Genomic DNA, 20779 nt, shown 5'->3' on the forward strand with positions numbered 1-20779 from the left:
AAAACGGCCGAAATCCGCGTGATCGTGCGCTATCTTGCACGCGCGCCGTCTCTATGTGCGTCACTGTAAAAATTTTGATATTTTGCGATGTTTTGGGGTTGATTTGATGTTAATTTGACGTAGTTATGAAAAATATAGCATTAGCTTAGCAATCCGGACCAGCCAAGCTGGTGACTAGGGTCAAAATACTACCGGATGTTGTTGATTGTTGAACCGGAAGTGACTTAGGAAGATTCGTCTATTTTGGCCAAAATCAGCATAATGGTGCGTTCCCGCCTTCTGGTGGCAATTCGAGAGAATACACTAGCAATGAAAAAAATTAAAAAACATCTGTTCAAACCACCAGATCTTTCTATTAATGTTAAAACGATTAATAAAAAATATGCCAATTTGTTACCCAAACAAAGAAATTGGGATTGGTAGTCCAAGGGTTAAACGGCCAATGCATTCTCTATTGCAATAGCACAAACTTGGGCATGCTACTAGTCTTATACACTTACACCTCGCAACCCCATTCTAGCCTAGTTTGGTTCATCTTACGGTGGACATGTTTGCCTGAAAAGGAATCTTTGAAATGTTTCATAGTTTTAGAAATATAGTGCTTTCAAATTTAGAATGGGGCTCAATGGCAGACATTGGCACGTCAAAAAAGCACTTTCACCTAGAAACTCCATTCACACTTTTTTATAATTCAGCTTACTGTGGAGACACATGCTGGAACCTTTTAGTTTGAAATGTTTTGTAGTTTCTGAGTTATTTAACTTAAACGCCCAATGCATTCTCAATGGCAATAGCACAAACTTTGGCATGCTACTAGTCTAGTCCTACATACTTACACCTAGAAACCCCATTCAAACCCATTTAGGTTCATCTTACGGTGGACATGTTTGCCTGAAAAGGAATCTTTGAAATGTTTAATCGTTTTAGAAATATAGTGCTTTCAAATTTGAGAGATTTATAATGGGCCTCAATGGCAGCTCTATGGCACGTCAAAAAGTCACTTTAGATGTAAACATTATACAATACCCCTTTATAAAGAGTATCTCCTCTAAATTACACCCTGAGATTATCTCATCTGTCACACCCCTGTGGTGCTGTTTGTTTTACAATGTTACTACCCCATACAAATCCCATTTGTTGAACTGGCTCAAGTCTTGAGGCTATGTTGGGGGTTGGCTGTTGTGGGAGTAAAAGCTATCAAGGCTGTGACCCTGTTGTGACTCTGGGAGTCAGACTGGGGTTTCCATGCATGAGCAGGTCTCATGTAAGTCTTGTCTCCTTACTCGGGTAATGGATTCCTCACCCAGCGTTGCTTTTTAGCAACTATTTTATTTTATTTAATTACTAAATTATTATTATTTTTTTGTTCTTTTTTCACCTAAACGTCATCAGTGATGTTCATTGCAATGCCATTTCAATGCCATTGGTCATGATATGTGCATATAAATACCCCCCACAGAGGCTGAAATTCACACAAATTAAAAATGTCTGGACGCAATTTTTAACATTTTTTAACCTAAGACTTTTGACCTTTACCCTAATAAAAGTAGGTAAAATAATTGTAATATATATTTTTTTGTGATCATTAGAATGTCTAGAACATGTTTTATTCATTATTGTGAAATATATCCACAAAATGTAAATTATTAATTCATTATATTTTTTATTTTTTAGTCTTAGTCCTAGTACAAAGTAGTAGTAAGGTTGAAATCTATTTTTTGCAAGTAGAAATTAATGCGGGTGTTAGAGGGTTAAGAAAAAACACATAAGAATCATGCAGAGCCAATAATGTTCCATCTTTACAACGAGGTTTAAAATGAACAGAGAAACTAAGTGATGATCAACATTCAGTGTGAGAGCTGTTCTCGTCATGACAGTAGGCTATAGTTTTTAATGGCACAATGATCAAGAACAGTGCTTCAATGTGCAATGTCTGCTTGATAATGCTTCCCTCTAGTGGAAATGTTTAGGAAAAGATATCCAGAAGACATGCATTCATTGGTATGTCAGCTGAGCTTAGTGTGCAGGTTTTTGTACAGTGTGTGTGAGATCGTCATCACTGTGGTCCTCACAGCACAGTAGTACAGAGCAGAGTCTGTCAGTGCAGCAGAGGAGATCTCCATCCACACGTTTGTTTCCATCAGACAGTTTAGTAGAGAACCTTGTGTCTGAACGCAAAGCATCTGCTTTGTTAATAAGACTCGATCCTGTTATGAACATGAGGAATTCTGGTGATTGTCCAGTATACTGACGATACCAGTAGAAATTATCCGAACCAGCAACAGGCTTGGAGATATTGTAGGACAGTGTGACATTGCTGTCCTTTAAATTGAACTCTTCAGTTTTGACCAGAGTGAGATCTTGGCAATGCACATCTGTTAATAAAAAGTGTGGGAGATTTAACTTATTTTCATGGATATAATGAAACAACTTATAATGAACTTGTCAGATTAAGTGTCTATGCCTATAGTTGAAACAGTTACTTAAAAAAATAAAAACTAATAACTTGACTTACCCATACAGATAAACACGAGAAACAGTAAATAATAGAATGAAAACATAATTGGATGAAACAATAAGGACAAAGTGTCAACTAAAGATGTTCAAGGTTCTTCCTCTTCAAACACACTGGTGCTTTCATAAAGCTCTCCTCACGTTTTTGTACAGTGTGCGTGTGTTTCCTGTCACTGTGGGCTGCAGTGCACAGAAGTACAAAGCAGAGTCTGTCAGTGCTGCAGAGGAGATCTTCAGGTGAAATCCTTTCATGTCTTCATCATTATTTACGGAGAGACGTGATGAATTTTCAGAGAAAGCCGCCATTAGAAGCCGTGGAGACGATCTGGGGTGCTGTCGATACCAGAAGAGTCTTGTTTCTATGTCGGAGTATTTACAGGAGAGAGTAACGCTGTCTCCTTCCAAAGCCAGGACTGAATCAGACAATGGAGAGATATATTCGTCACAGCTTCCTTTATAAACAAAAGCTATAAGAATCATCCACAGCCAATGTTCCATCTCTAAATGGACAGAGCCAACAACATTCAGTCTGAGTGAGAGTTGTTCTCTTCATGCCATTAGTTTTAAATTACAGTACAGCAATGTATTCTACATTATAAGGTTGCCCTCTAGTGGGAGTTTTAGGGAATGTTTCGCAACGGTAACAGGTCATCTCGCCCCTTTGCCAACTCGCCCCCGCTAAAATTGAAGACGGCTCGCCCCGGAAGTTCGAAAAGTGAAGACGGCTCGCTCCAAGCTGTGGAAATACATGGATTATGGATGAAAATACATGGATGCAATTTATAAATTGATAAATAAAATGATAAATGATGAATGATGATGAATGATGATAAATGATGATAATGATAAGAAACCGCTTAAAAAATGCTTAAAAAAAACCTGCTTAACCTGCTAACCCAACCTCCTGACAGAGGTGAAAGTAGCAGCCAGTGGTGCATGTTGCAGGTAGCTCCTCCCGGAACACATTCATGAGCCCCATTTCAAAGTCTGTGAGGACTCTGGTAGGGCTCCATCTGTACATGTAGGGATGGACGCATGCGGACAGACAGACAGATGGATGATAGATGAGAAAAAAAATATTATTCTAGTTTCCACAAAATATCTCTATTACAGTTGCAGTGACATACAGTGAGTGCACACACACACACACACGGTTCTCCAGTAATGTGCGCGACCCTCCTCTTCACGCGGCGGAGGACAGCGCGGTACATGTCGGTGGTTTTTCCAGACATAAGGGTCATTACATATGGTACGACCCTGCCCAAATATAGGCCATGTATGGATACAAACTGGTAAAAAGGCTTTGGGCAGGTCATAAATGTACCGTCCATATATATCTACAACAGCTTAAAAAAAACCTGCATAAAAAAAAAAAACGCTTAAAAAAAGTTCGTTTTTTCACTATCGTTTTTTTCCACGTTCGTTTTTTTCCACCATCGGTTTTTTCACCATCGGTTTTTTCACCATCGTTTTTTAATATTATTGTTTTTAAAGAAAAAATAAGCTTCCAGCAGTGCACTCACTTGGTGGTAGGCCTATGTCAACTTAAGTTTTTGCACAGTGTGTCTGTGTTTCCTGTCACTGTGGGCACCAGAGCACAGTAGTACACAGCAGAATCTGACAGCTGCACTTTCTGAATCCTCAGGGGAACTGATCTTTTGCTGGAGTCCAGATTGCAGACGAATCTATTCTCAAATCCAGGTGTTGTGACTCCTGATCCATTAGAAAAAGAAAAGGAAAAGCGGCTCAATACGAATTTCGGGCTGCCATTTGCATCCTGCTTGTACCAGTAGAGAAACACATTTTTAGAACTGGAGTTATATTCACAGCGGAGTGTTACAGCCTCTCCTTTAGCAGCTGTCACATCTCCTCCAAGTTGAAGCACACTGTCTTTCTGTGCACAGCATTCTGTAGAATAACAACAAAGTATGGATAAACAAACCTTGAATTTCTTGAACTATTTTTACTGTCATATTGTGAGCATATTGTGACTGTTGAGATGAGATGCAGTAAAATAAATGAGTAGTTTCATACCAAAGCACATAGCAGCCATCATCAGTGAAATGAGCAGAAACATCCTAGTTGTACTGGTAGGTGAGTGAGAACAAGTCTAACTAGACTATAGTGTCACTGTTTTACTTGAATGGAGCTCACTGACTGGATCCATTTGAAGGAGGAGCTTGTTGATTGTTAAATCACAAACCTCTTCACATTGATAGTGTAGCATTACGCGGAAGGTCCAAGGATGGCAGGAATGTGCTGAAATATAGAAAAATAGGTCGCTGTCGCTACCTTGTGGTTCTGTAGACAAATACAGCTGAGGCACTTTTTATACAGGGGATCCTTTACTCCACTCTACCTCATTTTAATTCATTATCACATTTATTCCACAACTTGACTTATCCTTTCCTTTGTTTAAACATAAATTGTCCTCTTAGTAAATGCCGGCTCTCACTCATCTCTGTTTTACATTTAGCTCTAAACCCCCAGATGACAGTGAAGTGACAATTTTTAAAGACCTTTTTAATACCTAAAACAAAGCAAAGAAAAATACCATTGCTACATCCAAATAACAAAATGTAAAAAGTGGTCAAACATGGCCCTGTCAGATAATATACGAAAACGGTGCTGCGAGCCGTTGTGAGCTTATAGATCTGTTATTTTCACAATAAGTATCTGAGAAACCGAGTCAAACTAAAATTCATGCCTCAACTCCTACAATTCCAAATGCTTATAAGGGTGGGGGCTCCCCAGTTTAAATATGATTATTTGGGGGGGGGGGGGGGTCAGTGGGTCACGCCCTGAAAAGGTTGAGAACCACTGCGTTAAGTCATGATTGTATCTCGCAGATAATACAAATAATACATTAGGAAAGTCCAGAGGTTGTTGTGGTTCGGACAGGGTCCGGGTACGCTATTTGTGGATACCTACACTACAACCAATATATTATTGATACTGCCATCATGTGTACTAGAGAATCTGCAATTGAAATTACATTTTACATTACATATTTTGGACTTTCAATAGTTGCAATAACAAAAATAGTAAATACACAAGAACGGGGAGATAAATTAAATACTTTATTTGTTGTTTTCATTTTATTATTAAATGAGTGACCGACAGATTGTCAACCAGATGTTGAAAACACAGTGGATCCAACTCATAAAACAGAGTTCTAACGGTCAGAAAAAGCACATTGTGGGATTTGAGAAAGCCCACATTTTGACCCAAACTGACATCAAACACTCCAAACACAACAGAATGTGTAACAAACAAGTTCAATAAAAAATAAAAAGTTCAACTCAATCAGAGGCTTTTTTAACACGTAATATACTGAATATTTGCTCCTTGCAGAATTCCGTCTGTATTCTGTAGAAGCTTGAGACTATGACCAGTAAAAGATGAGCCTGTATGTCAGCGATTCCCAACCTGTGGGGCGGGGGCCCACTGGTGGTCAATACTAATACCACTGCGTGGATATTAGTCTTGTCCCTCTCAGTGTTAGAATGTATTTTTCACAATGTCCCGCCCCATATTTGAATACTGGGCCCTGCCTGGTCCCAGACGAATCTGGTTGGCCTTCACCATTTCGGCCGTGAAGTCCTCCCACAATTGAGAGGGGCCAGACTTAATCTGAATGGGGCAATAGTATACATTGAAAAGGCAGCTGAAGGCTGGCTATGCGAGGCAATATATGCACAGCAACCATTTGGGAAATAACTCTTCCGACTTCCTTCACAGTTGTTACCGATGGTACTAATTAAGGCTTAGGCTCTGTTCCATACAGTGTACAGTGTTTCTATTTTTTTTCTTTTTTTCAAGGACCCCCATAACTCTGAGAGTGTACAAATGGAACCAAATGGACCCCTGGAGTCTATTTGGTTCTATTTGTACTCTCAGAATTGCACACCCATTTGGAACCCAGTCAAGGACACTTACTTTGAGACCCACTGGTGTAGCAGAGTGTTTATAGCAGCACACTGACTGTTTGACCAGAATGGAACAGAGCCTTCATTAGTATCATCGGTAACACCTGTGAAGAAAGTAGGGAAGGGGCCGTAGTTAGTTATTCTGTATGCATGTATCCTATTAGCAAAACACAACGATTGTATTGATAATATATAACAAATATAAATAGGAACTTAAAGTATACTTCCTTAGTTCCATTGATCCAAGCTGGAACGCAATCGATTGATTCATCATTAAAATAAACATGCTCTGAGAAAGCATGCAGACATTTCTAAGTGGGCCCTGATCCAGTAAAAGGTTGGTAATCGCTGCTCTATATAATATTAGCTGAAAAACAAAATATTTCACGTCCATATTGGGTAATAGTATTTACAAATTAAGAAGCAAACATTTTTTGAATAAAAAATGTGCTAAAACTGAAAGAAGCCAATCTCGTTTAACGTCTCAATTCATTTCAACTTCACCGGACTGATTTGAGCCTTGCGTCGTCCGTCTGTCGAGACGTGATTGGACGGGACTGCATGCTGTGTGTGTGGGGGGTAAGGCACAAAGATATGTGAAAGCTGTTGGGGTCAGAGTTCATGATGGCTTGTCATTCCTCGTGACGCACGACGCCATCGAACAACCTTCTGAAATGTTCAACAAACAAACCATGAGGAGATGAAGGGAAACCTCTGTCCCCTCAAACATCTAGGGAGGTTCAGAACACCTTCTGGCTTCCACTGTCGTCACTGTCGGGGGCCGAAACCATGTATCTCTGTATATCATTCCGTTATTCCGTAAAAGTAGCGAAAATACATGCTCATGATCTCATAAGCATGGTTTTGAAAGAGAGTGTGTGTGTGTGTGTGGGGTTATGAATATTTAACTAATGTTAAATAATATGAACTAGTTTGTGACTAAATGATAACTACATTGGATCCATTGGACACGTGATCTGGACATACAAGGTTGTTTCGCTTCATGCAAGCTTGCAGATCAGATACTTTTGAGTGACGCTGTAGAATGATCAAGTAGGGCGTTAATTTACGAAGAAACAGCAAAGAATATGGAGATAAGAGGTTTCTGTACGACAGCAACAATATGGAGGTTCACAGGAGCTTCTGGCTTACATATGAAGGATCCTGTATTTTTGCCATCTGAAAGTTCCTGTATTTTTTCCATATGAACGTTTATGTGTTGTTGAAGGTGTAATCAGCTCTTGGCTTGTTTTCTCTTCAGCACCAGTTCAGCTAGCAGCTTGTATCTGATCATACAGTCCTCCTGTAGTAAGGAAAACACACACACAAAGCACTTGTCAATTTGCCTTAGTTACATTGCATCCTTTGCAATGAGACACTTGCGTCCATCAGGGTTTCCCGCACAATGTTGTTGGCATGGCGCTGCGCCATGCTTGAAATAAATCGCGCCATGCCAAGGTGGCTAGTGAATGGCTAGTGAATCATGGTGTGTGTGTGATATGAAATGTCCAGTACTTCCCCAGTGTCTGCCCAGTGTCCGCCAAGTGCCTCCCCAGTACCTCCCCAGTGTCCCCCGAGTGCCTCCCCAGTGTCCCCCTGAGTGTCTCCCCAGTGCCTCCCCAATGTCTCCCCAGTGGCTGCAGTTTCTCCCCAGTGCCTCCCCAGTGTCCCCCCGAGTGCCTCTCCAGTGTCCCCCTGAGTGCCTCCCCAGTGTCTGCCCAGTGCCTCCCCAGTGTCCCCCTCAGTGCCTCCCAGTGTCTCCCCAGTGCCTCCCAGTGTCCCCCTGAGTGCCTCCCCAGAGTCTCCCCAGTGTCTCCCCAGTGTCTCCCCAGTGTGCCCGAGTGCCTCCCCAGTGCCCCCTCAGTGTCTCCCCAGTGTCTCCCCAGTGTCACCCTAGTGCCTCCTCAGTGTCTCCCCAGTGCCTCCCCAGTGCCTCCCCAGTGTCTCCCCAGTGTCCCCTCAGTGCCTCCCCAGTGTCCCCCTGAGTGCCTCCCCAGTGTGCCCCTGAGTGCCTCCCCAGTGTCTTCCAGTGCCTCCCCAGTGTGCCCCCGAGTGCCTCCCCAGTGCCTCCCCAGTGCCTCCACCGTGTCCCCCAGTGTCTCCAATAGCAATACAAGAGCAATAATACAAATTAATCTTAATTTATTAATCAAATTAATTAATCAAATTAATTAATCAAAATTTTCGAGAAGGCCGCCACCGCGCCCAGCACCATGCCAAAGCTTTTTCCTGCAGGAAACACTGTAACATGTGTACGTTTCAATGTGAAATTATATTTTGTAGGCTATTTTGGAATTTATTAGTGAAAAGTATTAGTGATTTCTTGTATCTAAAACTTATTTGTCATATCTGCCCTGTGCAATTTGTGATTATGAAGCCTAAGGCAAAGAGAAATACAAATTGTAACGTTCCAATGTTCAATGCAATTTATTTTGCAAAAGCCTTTGTGCTCATCGAGCAAGAGAAATATATCGGACCCATCACAACACACACTGTAAGTAACATCCGGTTGGCTCCTTCAAAATATGGAAAAATACTGGCCTGGCTGGTGTGAATTAGTTAATTAACGCTGGCAGGAAAAGTGTTAAATCATTAATCGCAATTATTTGTGTGACAATAAATGGTTAACTTAAATGTGCAATCGTGACAGGCCTATGTGCGGCCCAAGTGTGTGATGATATATACGGACATGGGGGTGTGGTGATGAGCATACATGGATGGACACACATGGGTTGTGTTAGTTTTCAGACCTTGGTCTTGCCAGGCACCAGCTTGGCAATGCGGTCCCAGCGCTGGGCGGTTCCTCTGGGGTTCTGCTGTAGCGCCAACTCCAACAACCTCTGCTGGCTCTGAGTCCACACCACCTCCTCCTCCACCACCTCCTTCTTCACCGCCTCCTTCTTCACCACCTCCTTTTTCACCCCATCCTCATCCTCCTCTTCCTCCAGGGCGGTGGGGTCAAAGTCTCCCTGTCTTCTGCGACCTTTGAAAAGGTATAATAATATTAGTTTGGATTACAGAAACACAGTACAGACCAAATGGACACCCTTACAGGTACACTTGGTTCCATTTGTACAGTACACTCTAAAGAGTTATGGTGGTCCTTGGAATTAAAAAGAGACACTTTGTAATGGTATAGCAGACATGAAGTCCACATAGCAGCTCTGACAGTGAGATAAACCAGTCCCAGAAAGGGTTTCAAATGTGAAGGAACCGATTCCGGTTCCTCAATGTTGGATCTGGTTTCTCTGAATTCCGGATCCCAACCCCATGATCAGAAGTTGTCCCTAGGGCTGTCACAATTACAAATTTAAGTTGACGATTAATGTCACACAAATAATCGAGGTGAGTGATTGAATAGTGTTTTATGCATTGAAGATTGGAACGTTACAATTTGTATTTCTGTTTGTCTTTTAAGCTTCCTCATCACAAATTGCACAGGGCAGATATGGCAAATGACTGCAAATAAAACACTGACACATTTAATAATAATAAATAAGACTCTTTCCAAAATAGTGGAAATAGTTGATCTACAAGCTTACAACGCAAGTCGTAAGCTTTTTTGAAAATGTATGGACATTTTTCAACATGGGAACGATTAACGATTATGCAAAAAATAAGTGCGATTAGACAATCGTGTAATAATTGTGACAGGCCTACCTTTCGCCTTCCCACCTCTCCTCCTGATGACCTGTTGCTCCTCCTCCACCTCCTCCTCCTCCTCCTCCTCCTGCTGCTCTTCTGGTGGGTCCTCCTCGCCAGCAGGAGGCGCAACAGCAGCAGGAGGAGGTTCTGGTTCTCGGTGCGTCATCATGCTGTCTGGCACACAGCCAGGCCCCGCCGGCCTCGGTGACATCACCGACTTCCCCTTCAGCTCTGACAGCTTGACCAATCCTGGAGCAGGACGGGACAGATGGCAACCATCACAACAATACACAGACGACACACCATCCTAGAACATTCACTTTTGTCACACCATCACTAAACCCGGGTACTGTAATATATTCCATTGAATTCAAATTTACCGGCAAAATAGCCGGTGGATCCCATTTCGTTCACCAATCCGTGCACCCGCCCCGCCTCCCTCCTCGATAGAACACAGCGGAGAACACCGAGGTCACCAAATTTAGAGCCCCTCTCTTAAGCCCAAACCACACCAAAGTGTCAGGTTGGGACAAAACGATTTAAGGTAAACCACACCAATGCAACTCATTGCAACTCAATGAGTTGCATTGGTGTGGTTTACCTTAACAAAAAAACATGGCTTTATCGAAACATGGTTTATGACATCAGTAGTGTAACATCAAGCATGTACACGCACGCACACAAACAAATATGTACGAATAGTGATAAATCACAATTAATAGCCTTAGTAGTAAAATCATGCTGGATCACCATACCCGAACTGTTGACACAGTCCTTAACCTGCTTCACCTTGGACGTCACCTGAAAAACACAAAACATCACATCAGTATATACTGTATGTACACACACATCACACCCAGTTATAAGTAAGTAAGTAAACTTTACTCAGAGTACAGTATATTGTCGCTGGAAACCTTGTCTGTAAAAATAATTTCACTTTATTTATTCAGTTCTCGTTAATACTTTATTGCGTCAATTTATTTATATGTCGCACACACTAAAACACTTATTGTGATAAAATGAAGTGTGTGTGTGTGTGTGTGTGTGTGTGTGTGTGTGTGTGTGTGTGTGTGTGTGTGTGTGTGTGTGTGTGTGTGTGTGTGTGCGCGCGTGCGTGTGCACCCCAGAAGTGTTTCAAAGTGAAATAGCCTTTTGAAGATTTACACTGACTTTCAAAACGTTTAAAAAATATCTCCAAGCTCAAAGCTGTCATCGTGAGCTCGTAGATTTGCCTTTTGCGCTACTTTTGCGTGGCAATCTTGTATGACAAAGTAGGGCCTTAAATGACAAAAGAAACGCTCTTCTTACTTCAGAGACAGCTCTTCCCAGTTCGTGAGCGATCTTCTCCCATCGCCCAGGAGTTCCTCCAGGGAACTTCTGCATGCATCTACTGAGCATGCTCAGTTCCTCCTCTGTCCACTCTGAGGACTGTAAAATAAACGTATTACATGCATTAATTTATATGGTTAATTTACTTTTATTTAATTTACTTATCTATCAAGTATATACCATACAGCTTAGTCTTTATAAACCTAAATCACCAAAAAACACCAAATCTCTTTGCTAAAAATAGCCACACGTACAAGCTCACAACACATCACACCCTGATGTATGCTTGTAGATCAACTATTTTAGAATATAAATCCTGGGGTTCAAGTGGTTAGGATTTGTCACTGATTGTAAACATCTTAAACATCATTGCACTGTGTTGTATGTACTGTATGAAAAGGCAGACACCCCACTGGCTAAGCTGTATAAAGCGATGCTTGGTTTGTTCCAATGGTTTTGTAGTACATACTGTATCTCAAGTTCTCAACAGAAGCCATGGACAAGACAACCTCCATCTTAACCACCTCTGTGTGTGTGTGTGTGTGTGTGTGTGTGTATCTTGACAGAAGCCATTACAACTTCTACATGTGTGTAGTCTGTGTACATATTTTATCAGAAGCCACAGACATTACAACCTCCGCTCACATGATGTTTTTATATTAACTGTTCCTCATGCTTGTACTGAGCTGGGTAAAAACAAAACAAAAGAACGCTTCTAAAATGTGCCACCGCCTTTACTTGGAATACCCTTCACAAAGATTTGAGGCCATCAGAACTCATCATTTAAGCATGAAAGTATTATAATTAAACTGTTGATTTTAGTTGAAAAAATAAATAAATATAACGTTACATAATTACAGAATACATTTTAGCGGATAAATCAACATAATATATAATGATCTAAGTCAAAGACGCAGACCTTTTTCTTGGCACTCTTCTTCTCTTCCAACCAATCGTTCATCTGCTCCTCGATCTCCTCAATGGACACGCCCTGATCGTAGCTCTGGTGGGCCCCGCCCACCTGGCCTCCTGACTCCTCGTACACAGGAAACTCCACCTTGGTCTTCTTCACTTTTGGACGCTTCTCTCCTGCGAGATAAACAGGAAATGATGTCACAGGAAAGGATGTCACCTCCAGTCACTGTCATTAGACCGGAGGGAGTGCTCCATGATCACGTCCCCAGAGCCTGCTTGCGCAGCTGCAGACTAATGTAAAATACTATTCTGTAACAGATCTATAAGCTAACAACATTGCTATGCTACTATAATATACCATTATACAGCTGTACGACAATGGAGTAAGGTCTGTAAAATTGCATTACTGGGGACGAAGATTTCCTCTTCCTGTTCAGCCTCTTCTTTCAATCTCTGCTTCATCACTTTATATTCCTCGTAGTACTGCTTCACTTCCTGAACACACACACACACACACGATCCGTCATAATCTGTGAGAGGAAGTGACACTTTGAGCTAACAGGAAGAGGAGAGGTGGGGCTACAGTACCTGGATGGTCTGTGGAAGGGACTTGATTGACAGGTAGAGCCAGATGCTGACTTTGAGTGGCAGGATGTCGTGCCAATGAGGTTTATCAAACACTCTAACAAACACACAAAAAAAAGACTTGTTTTTTCCAATCCAAACAGATTAATTTGGCTACATTAAATGTCACCTAGTGTGCAACATTGAGTATGGTTGAATCTATCCCTGAACTGTGATTTAATTAAATCAAATTCTAATGATGTCCAACCGTGACGCTAATACAGTGGAGGAAATAATTATTTGACCCCCTGCTGATTTTGTAAATTTGCCCTAATACAAAGAAATGAGCGGCCTATAATTCTTATGGTACTTTTATGTTACAAGATAGAGACAGAATATCAACAAAAAAGTCCAGAAAAGAACATTATATAAAGGTTATAAATTAAATTCCATTTGATCAGGTGAAATAAGTATTTGATCCCCAAGCACATCATGACTTAATACTTGGTGAGAAACCCTTGTTGGCAAGCACAGAAGTCAGACGTTTCTTGTAGTTGGTCACCAGGTTTGCACACACCTCAGGAGGAATTTTGGTCCACTCCTTTTTACAGATCCTCTCCAAATCCTGAAGGTTTCGAGGCTGTCGCTTGGCAACACGAAGCTTCAGCTCCCTCCACAGATTTTCTATGGGATTAAGGTCTGTAGACTAGACTGGCTAGGCCACTCCATGACCTTAATGTGCTTCTTCTTGAGCCACTCCTTTGTTGCCTTGGCCGTATGTTTTGGGTCGTTGTCATGCTGGAAGACCCATCCACGATCCATCTTCAGTGCTCTGGTTGAGAAACACCCCCAAAGCATAATATTCCCACCTCCATGCTTGACGGTAGGGATGGTGTTATGGAGTTTGTATTCAGCATTCCTCTCCCTCCAAACACGACGAGTCGAGTTGATGCCAAAGAGTTCAATTTTGGACTCCCAAGCCTTCTCAGAATCATTTAGATGTTCATTGGCAAACTTCAGACGGGCCTGCACATGTGTCTTCTTGAGCACGGGGACCTTGCGGGCACTTCAGGATTTCAATCCATTACGGCGTAATGTGTTTCCAATGGTTTTCATCCCCACCGTCAAGCATGAAGGTGGGAATATTATGCTTTGGGGTTGTTTCTCTGCTAAGGGTACAGGACAACTTCACCGCATTGTGGGGTTGATGGACGGGGCCATGTACGGTAAGATTTTGGACAAGAACCTCCTTCCCTCAACCAGAGCACTGAAGATGGGTCGTGGATGGGTCTTCCAGCATGACAACGACCCAAAACATACGGCCAAGGCAACAAAGGAGTGGCTCAAGAAGAAGCACATTAAGGTCATGGAGTGGCCTAGCCAGTCTCCAGACCTTAATCCCATAAAAAATCTGTGGAGGGAGCTGAAGCTTCGAGTTGCCAAGCGACAGCCTCGAAACCTTCAGGATTTGGAGAGGATCTGTAAAAAGGAGTGGACCAAAATTCCTCCTGAGGTGTGTGCAAACCTGGTGACCAACTACAAGAAACGTCTGACTTCTGTGCTTGCCAACAAGGGTTTCTCACCAAGTATTAAGTCATGATGTGCTTGGGGATCAAATACTTATTTCACCTGCTCAAATGGAATTTAATTTATAACCTTTATATAATGTTTTTTTTCTGGACTTTTTTGTTGATATTCTGTCTATCTGTTAACATAAAAGTACCATAAAAATTATAGGCCACTCATTTCTTTGTATTAGGGCAAATTTACAAAATCAGCAGGGGGTCAAATAATTATTTCCTCCACTGTACATACACTTTAACTTTAACTAAAGCTTGGGTGGTGCAGCGTTAAAGTCCCTGCACACAACCACGGAGGTTGTGGGTTCGAATCCACTGTGGTGCATCCGGCTTTTTGTCGGGCGTCAAGAGGAGGTTTTCGATGAATCTATCATGGTTAAAATGGCGTTTGAAGTTACAATGGGTTTGTGTTGGAAGGGGTGGTCTGTCTGCCTACCTGTCTGTCAGCCAGTCTGTTTACCTGTCTTGCTGGTTTTTGGAGTCGTCTGTTGTTTTGGAGTTTAGCTTCTTCTTCTTCTCTTTCTTCTTCTTACTCAACAGTTCATCCTGACACACACACACACACACACACACACACACACACACACACACACACACACACACACACACACACACACACACACACACACACACACACACACACACACACACACACACACACACACACACACACACACACACACACAGATTCAAAACCAATACATAATTAATCATCAACAATTCTGATGATTCTGAATTCAACATCTCAAAAATGTCACTAGAGGATAAGCCCCATGAGTTGCAGCAACTCGGTTTTCGAGGGAGTCCTCAGGGCACGACGACACATACCAGGTATAGAAGTTACAAACTTCTACAGTATATGTATATCTTACCCCTTATCCATAAACGTATAAACGTATTTTCAAATGTATACTTGTAAAATATATATTTTTAAATATAAGAAATAAGACAATCAATGCAAATAAACTACAGTAGTATGATGCCAATATAGGATCGTCTTAAAAAAAGAAAAAAGAAATAAAGTAAGATGATGTCACTCACCAGTTGTTTCTCCAGGTAAATGGACCAGATGACAGCGTAATGTCCCACAGTGAGGATGAGGAAGAGCAGGAAGCCCAGCTCAGCGTTGCTCATCTTCCTCACTCTGCGGTAGTAAAACATGGGCTGCCTCCAGTCTGGAAGACCATTCACCAGGATGTCATCATACCTGCACACACACACAACACGACAAAATGTATTTTGCTGGCCATCATGGCGTCATAATATATGGCGTGATTTTACAATTGGTTGCATGCTGGGGGGAGGGGAGGCACTCTTATAGGGAGCCGGTGTCCGTTTCCAGCACTAGTTTGATCCGCCCCAAGAAAAGCTTGGGTACTTCAGGCTAAACCTCATGTTATTGTACAAACCTTCTGCTTTACAGTATGTGTCCAAAAACACTTTGGCTTTGTAGGGCAGTGTAGTGTTTGATTTGTCTTTGATAGTGAGGTGAGAACTAGGGTTGTCCCGATCACCTTTTTTTTGCTCCCAATCCGATTTGATTTTGAGTATCTGCCGATTCCGATTTGTCCCGATCCGATATTTATATTTTTATAGAATACTTATGCAATATCACAATAGTACAATTTCCAAAATATTGGAGGGGGATAATGGACTGTATCCAGTCCAATGTCATGATATAGATGCCCTACCCATGCACCAAAAGCCCTTGTCAGCTGCATGGCAAAACATATTATGGGTCCATAATGAGTTCCCTTATTAAAATTATTACCTTTTTTAACAAACAAATCTTATCTTAATGCAAAATGATTCTTATTTTGACTAAAACAAATTCAGACACATTCCCCCGATTCTGATCTTTTGAAAAAAACCCGATCGGCCCGGTTTAGATCACGTGATCGTATCGGGACAACCCTAGTGAGAACCCATCTCCCCTCAGTCAACGACTGGACATAAAGGTTATATAACCCATCTCCCCTTCAATAACTGAACAGTGAGTGACTGTGAAACACAGGAAGGCCACACTATGAATGAACTGACACTACACAACAGAAGCCATGAACAGAACAGTCTTTCCATTTAACAACTCACCTCTGTCTCCGTTCTTCATCCTTCAGAACTTCATAGACGGACACCAACTATAACACATTAATATGGAGTATTATGTTTTAAACTCTAATCTGAAAGGATTGCACGTTACAGTTCCAGCATCCTTAATGTGGCTACAAAAACAAATGTGTACTTACACCGATCACTGGCTTAGTGCAATGTTATTATTTACCGTCTTGTTTTGGAAAATGTTTAAAACATTTAGAAAATGATATAAAATTGGACCCAAAGAGTGCAGCCCCCAGGGTTAAAGATTTGAATTGTAAACAGGTGTTGGTAAGGGCACTTAAAACCATCTAGACTTAGTTGGCTCTGTTAGTAGTTTTTTTTTTAAATGTCTACACCAAATCCCTTAGCCACAAATAGCCTATCTACAAGCTCGTTTTGAGCTTGTAGATCTATTTTTGGCTAATGTTCCACAAGAATATTGATGCCTGAGTAGGTTAAGTGATGTTAATATTGACAGTGATGCATCTTGAACAACTGGTACCCAAGCCTGCAGGCTGCCAACAGTCTGGGACTGGACTGAACATATATTTACACTGCACTAATATACATTAAAAACTACTTCAACCCTGTATACTTAGTCGATGGGGTCACCCAGGGCTATGTACTAGGTTACGGTATTGGTTAAAGTTACATGACAAATGAAAAACACAGCATCGGGTGTGAATTTGTGTGATGACGTTCAAATCTCTTTGGCGAAAAAAGACAATCTACAAATTTGATCGGCTATCTTTGCCCAACCTTCACCCAGTCCCCAGCACTCGTCCTACAGAATGTGCTGATTGTACGTGCCATTTCCAAATAAAACAAACATTCCTTATAACAGAGGTGTGAAGACCTCTGTGACAGACTGAAGTCATTAAACACTAGAGTTGTTAACATTAGTCAGAAATTAAATTTGAATCTTGAAAAGCAACAGTGGACATATGAGGTTTCCAACTTTCCACGCAATGGAGACAATAATACAGTATAATATCATTCTTTTTTCTTTCCTTTAAAAAGAAAAGGGTTTTCAGAACCCATTAAAAACGGGAAAGTATCTGTGTCACTTTAAATTTTCGACTTGGCCATTCAAAAATAGCAGATGTACAAGGTTGCACCGCGGCTGCTATTTTTGAACATGTTCGAAACATCAGAAGTGTGAGAACTACTGATTTAGATTGATTGTAGAATTGGCTTTGGGTCTAAATGGGTTAATGTTGTCATAGTAACTTGTCATCATTATCCATCTTTAATTGTATCACCACGGCATTGTCATGGTAGCGTGTAGTCATGGTTACCTGTCGGAACTGCGACTCTGCGTTCTCATCTTTGTTCTTGTCAGGATGCAGGGTGAGGGTCAACCGCCTGTACGCCTTCTTGATGTCTGTGGGGGACGCATCCTACACGCACGCACGCACACACACACACACACACACACACACACAATATAAAAATGGCATAAACAGCAGTATTGCAGTCAGATAACACAGAGTATCAAGCACGTTGTTGCATCCACGCCAGTGGCGACACCAGGACGTAAAAAGTGCTCGGATATTATTTGGGGTGGGAGGCGATGTCATCATGTCATGACTCACATTGTTGTGCATGAGCCCGTCTGACACCTTGATCAAGTTGCAACTAAGAGCAAGAGCAACTGCAGTTACTGCATGTATGCAGCCAATACACAACGACTATTGCGCAACGGTGCTACACCAAACACCATGGCATGCACCAGAGCCGGTCTGGGAAAATAATTAAATAAATAAACATCCCCCAATAGTGCAGGGACATTCAGACCCAAATGACCCGCCTCCGGCACCTACAGTATGATTCACACATGGTGACAGTGATACAGACAAACTGTACAAGCTGGTAAAGAAGGCTAGCTCTGTTGTGCAGGCAAAACATAATGGTTTCGAGGTTGGCGGTGGTGGAGGTGCACACATTTATATTGAGTTTGTGCTTGAAATGTACTGTAATTCTGCAAACTGTTAATAAATATTTAAATCAATCAAAAACAAGGTGGAAGATATCTGTGTCCTTTAGCATGACAATTATGTCTGATACTGCACTAATATAATGATAAATCTGGTATTGTTGTCCTCTCTCTCTCTGTGACATACTCAAGGCAGATGACCGTAGTCCACAGCCTTGAGTCTGGTTGGGCCTGAAGTTTCTTCCAGATAAAGGGGGAGGAGGCGAGGAGAGGTTTTCGTTGCCACCGTTGCACAAATGCTTGCTCAGGGTGGAACAATGCAGTTCCACCTCTGTCTCTGTTCAGAGGCAGACTTTAATGTGTCTTGACTCTTGAGACAAATGTTGTGATTTGGCACTATAATACATTTGAACTTGTGTCTTGTGCCGTTACTACATGACTACACTTACACTAATTCATTTTTATGCCTGTACGGTACTGTACGTATTATGGGTATAAAACAGATGCTACCATGCAATGCAATGACAACACTAGGTATATGTCACTACAGGAGAGCAGACCCCTCACCAGTGTCACCGCTGGCCTGTGTGTACACACACACACACACACACACACACAGGCCACAGGGTGCGTGGCACATTCTCCTCATCATTAGCATACAGTAGCTACAAGCTATGTAGTTTCATTGCGATGGATGTGAAGGCAGCAGCTGCTACATATTTAACTCGTTGACATGAAACGTTGAGTTATCAATTATAGTCTACAGTGTACGAATTAATACATGTAGTCATAAAACGTAGCTTAATAGGAACTGATATAGAAGCTTGTGGAATCTCTCATTCATTATAAAAGTCATAAAGCAATACATTATAAAGTAATACATAGAGGCTATGCAGGGGTCTTCGACCCCTTAGCTGACAGAGATGAAGCACCCACCACTGCATAATGTACATATCAACTTAGCATTAACATTGTGTTGCAGATTAAACTTTTTCATAGATTTCCTAAATAGATTCATAAACTTGTTTGAAAGCACTGGAATACTGGTTAATAGGACCACTTAAAAGGTCAATATTATGTAAACTTGATCTTTCAGAGACTTTCACTTTGTCTGCTCGTTTCCCCCCTCTACACCAAACTTAATTCCTTGCAAAAGAAATAGCAGAACTAGAAGAAGCTCACAACGCTTCGCGATGCGAGGCGTTGTGAGCTTGTAGGTCTGCTATTTTTGGCTAAACTTCTCCTCGGAACAGGGATGCTAGGGTTGAAGTGGTTAATGTAAAACAAAACTTCCTATCACACAAATATTTGGCGCCCCCACCTGTAGTAATTCCAAGGACCCCCTAGGGGTCACGGACCCCCCGACAATAAATAGAGTATATTATATTTATATTAACCTGAGGAACAGAGAGGAACTGGTAGAAATTCTGTGGGAACTCCTCCACCAGATCAAACAGCTCCATGTCGTACTGTTCCCAGGACGCAGCGCGACACGGGAACGCCGCCAGCACCAACACACACGCCAGCAACATGATGATGGAGCATCAATGAGTCTATTAACACTTAGTTGATGATCATAATAACGATGATTTATTGTAACAACACCACGCCTGAACTGAACTGAACTGATGCAGCTCTCTGACTACTGGATGAGTGGATGATGCACGGCCAACTCAGCGGCACTTGACGAGTTGACGTCACGTCCGCAAGTAGAAGAGGTTTGCTTTTCCAAAATAAAGCTCTCATCTTTCTGGTTGAGCTAATTTTGTACCACAGCGCCACCGTGTGGCTATGCTGAACAAATGCATCCGTATGACAATAGTGTAATAATAATAATAATAATAATAATAATAATAATAATAATAATAATAATAATAATATATATTTTTCTTTTGACCTTTTCTGGTTTTATCCTCGAACAGCAGTTTTTTTATTGACTTATAGCCGTTTGAACTACCCATTCTAAAACTGTGATTTTTTCCCTTTTTTTCAATCAATCAATCAATCAATCAATCAATCAATTGACGAGTCGATCAATCAATCAATCAATCAATCAATCAATCAAACGATCAACCAGTCGATCAATCAATCAATCAATCGACCAGTCGATCAATCTATCAATCTCTGATGAATTGAAAAGGGTGGACCCTTTTGTAAACAAGTGTAATGCTTTATCAGTGTGTCGTGCACAGCTAACAGTTTTTTTGTATTGAGTTGTACTGTAATTCTGCAAACTGTTAATAAATACTTAATCAATCAACCAATCAATG

At 41.5% G+C, this 20779-nt stretch overlaps 1 protein-coding gene across 1 annotated transcript; it reads right to left on the reverse strand.

Annotated features, from left to right (window-relative positions):
- Positions 1 to 5580: 5580 nt before the first annotated feature.
- On the reverse strand, positions 5581 to 20170 carry dnajc1 (DnaJ (Hsp40) homolog, subfamily C, member 1). Its single transcript, XM_083781292.1, has 13 exons — positions 19907 to 20170; positions 17872 to 17973; positions 16568 to 16614; positions 15518 to 15683; positions 14937 to 15022; positions 12921 to 13014; positions 12740 to 12827; positions 12337 to 12506; positions 11397 to 11516; positions 10844 to 10889; positions 10104 to 10337; positions 9194 to 9426; positions 5581 to 7746 (listed from the first exon to the last, which is right to left on the reverse strand). Exons 1-13 carry the CDS (start codon positions 20039 to 20041, stop codon positions 7678 to 7680), a joined length of 1590 nt encoding a protein of 529 aa, XP_083637418.1. The 5' UTR covers positions 20042 to 20170; the 3' UTR covers positions 5581 to 7677.
- Positions 20171 to 20779: the final 609 nt, after the last annotated feature.

Source organism: Protomyctophum parallelum (genome assembly GCF_964188405.1).
Source record: "Protomyctophum parallelum genome assembly, chromosome: 14".
NCBI classification, from domain to species: Eukaryota; Metazoa; Chordata; class Actinopteri; order Myctophiformes; family Myctophidae; genus Protomyctophum; species Protomyctophum parallelum.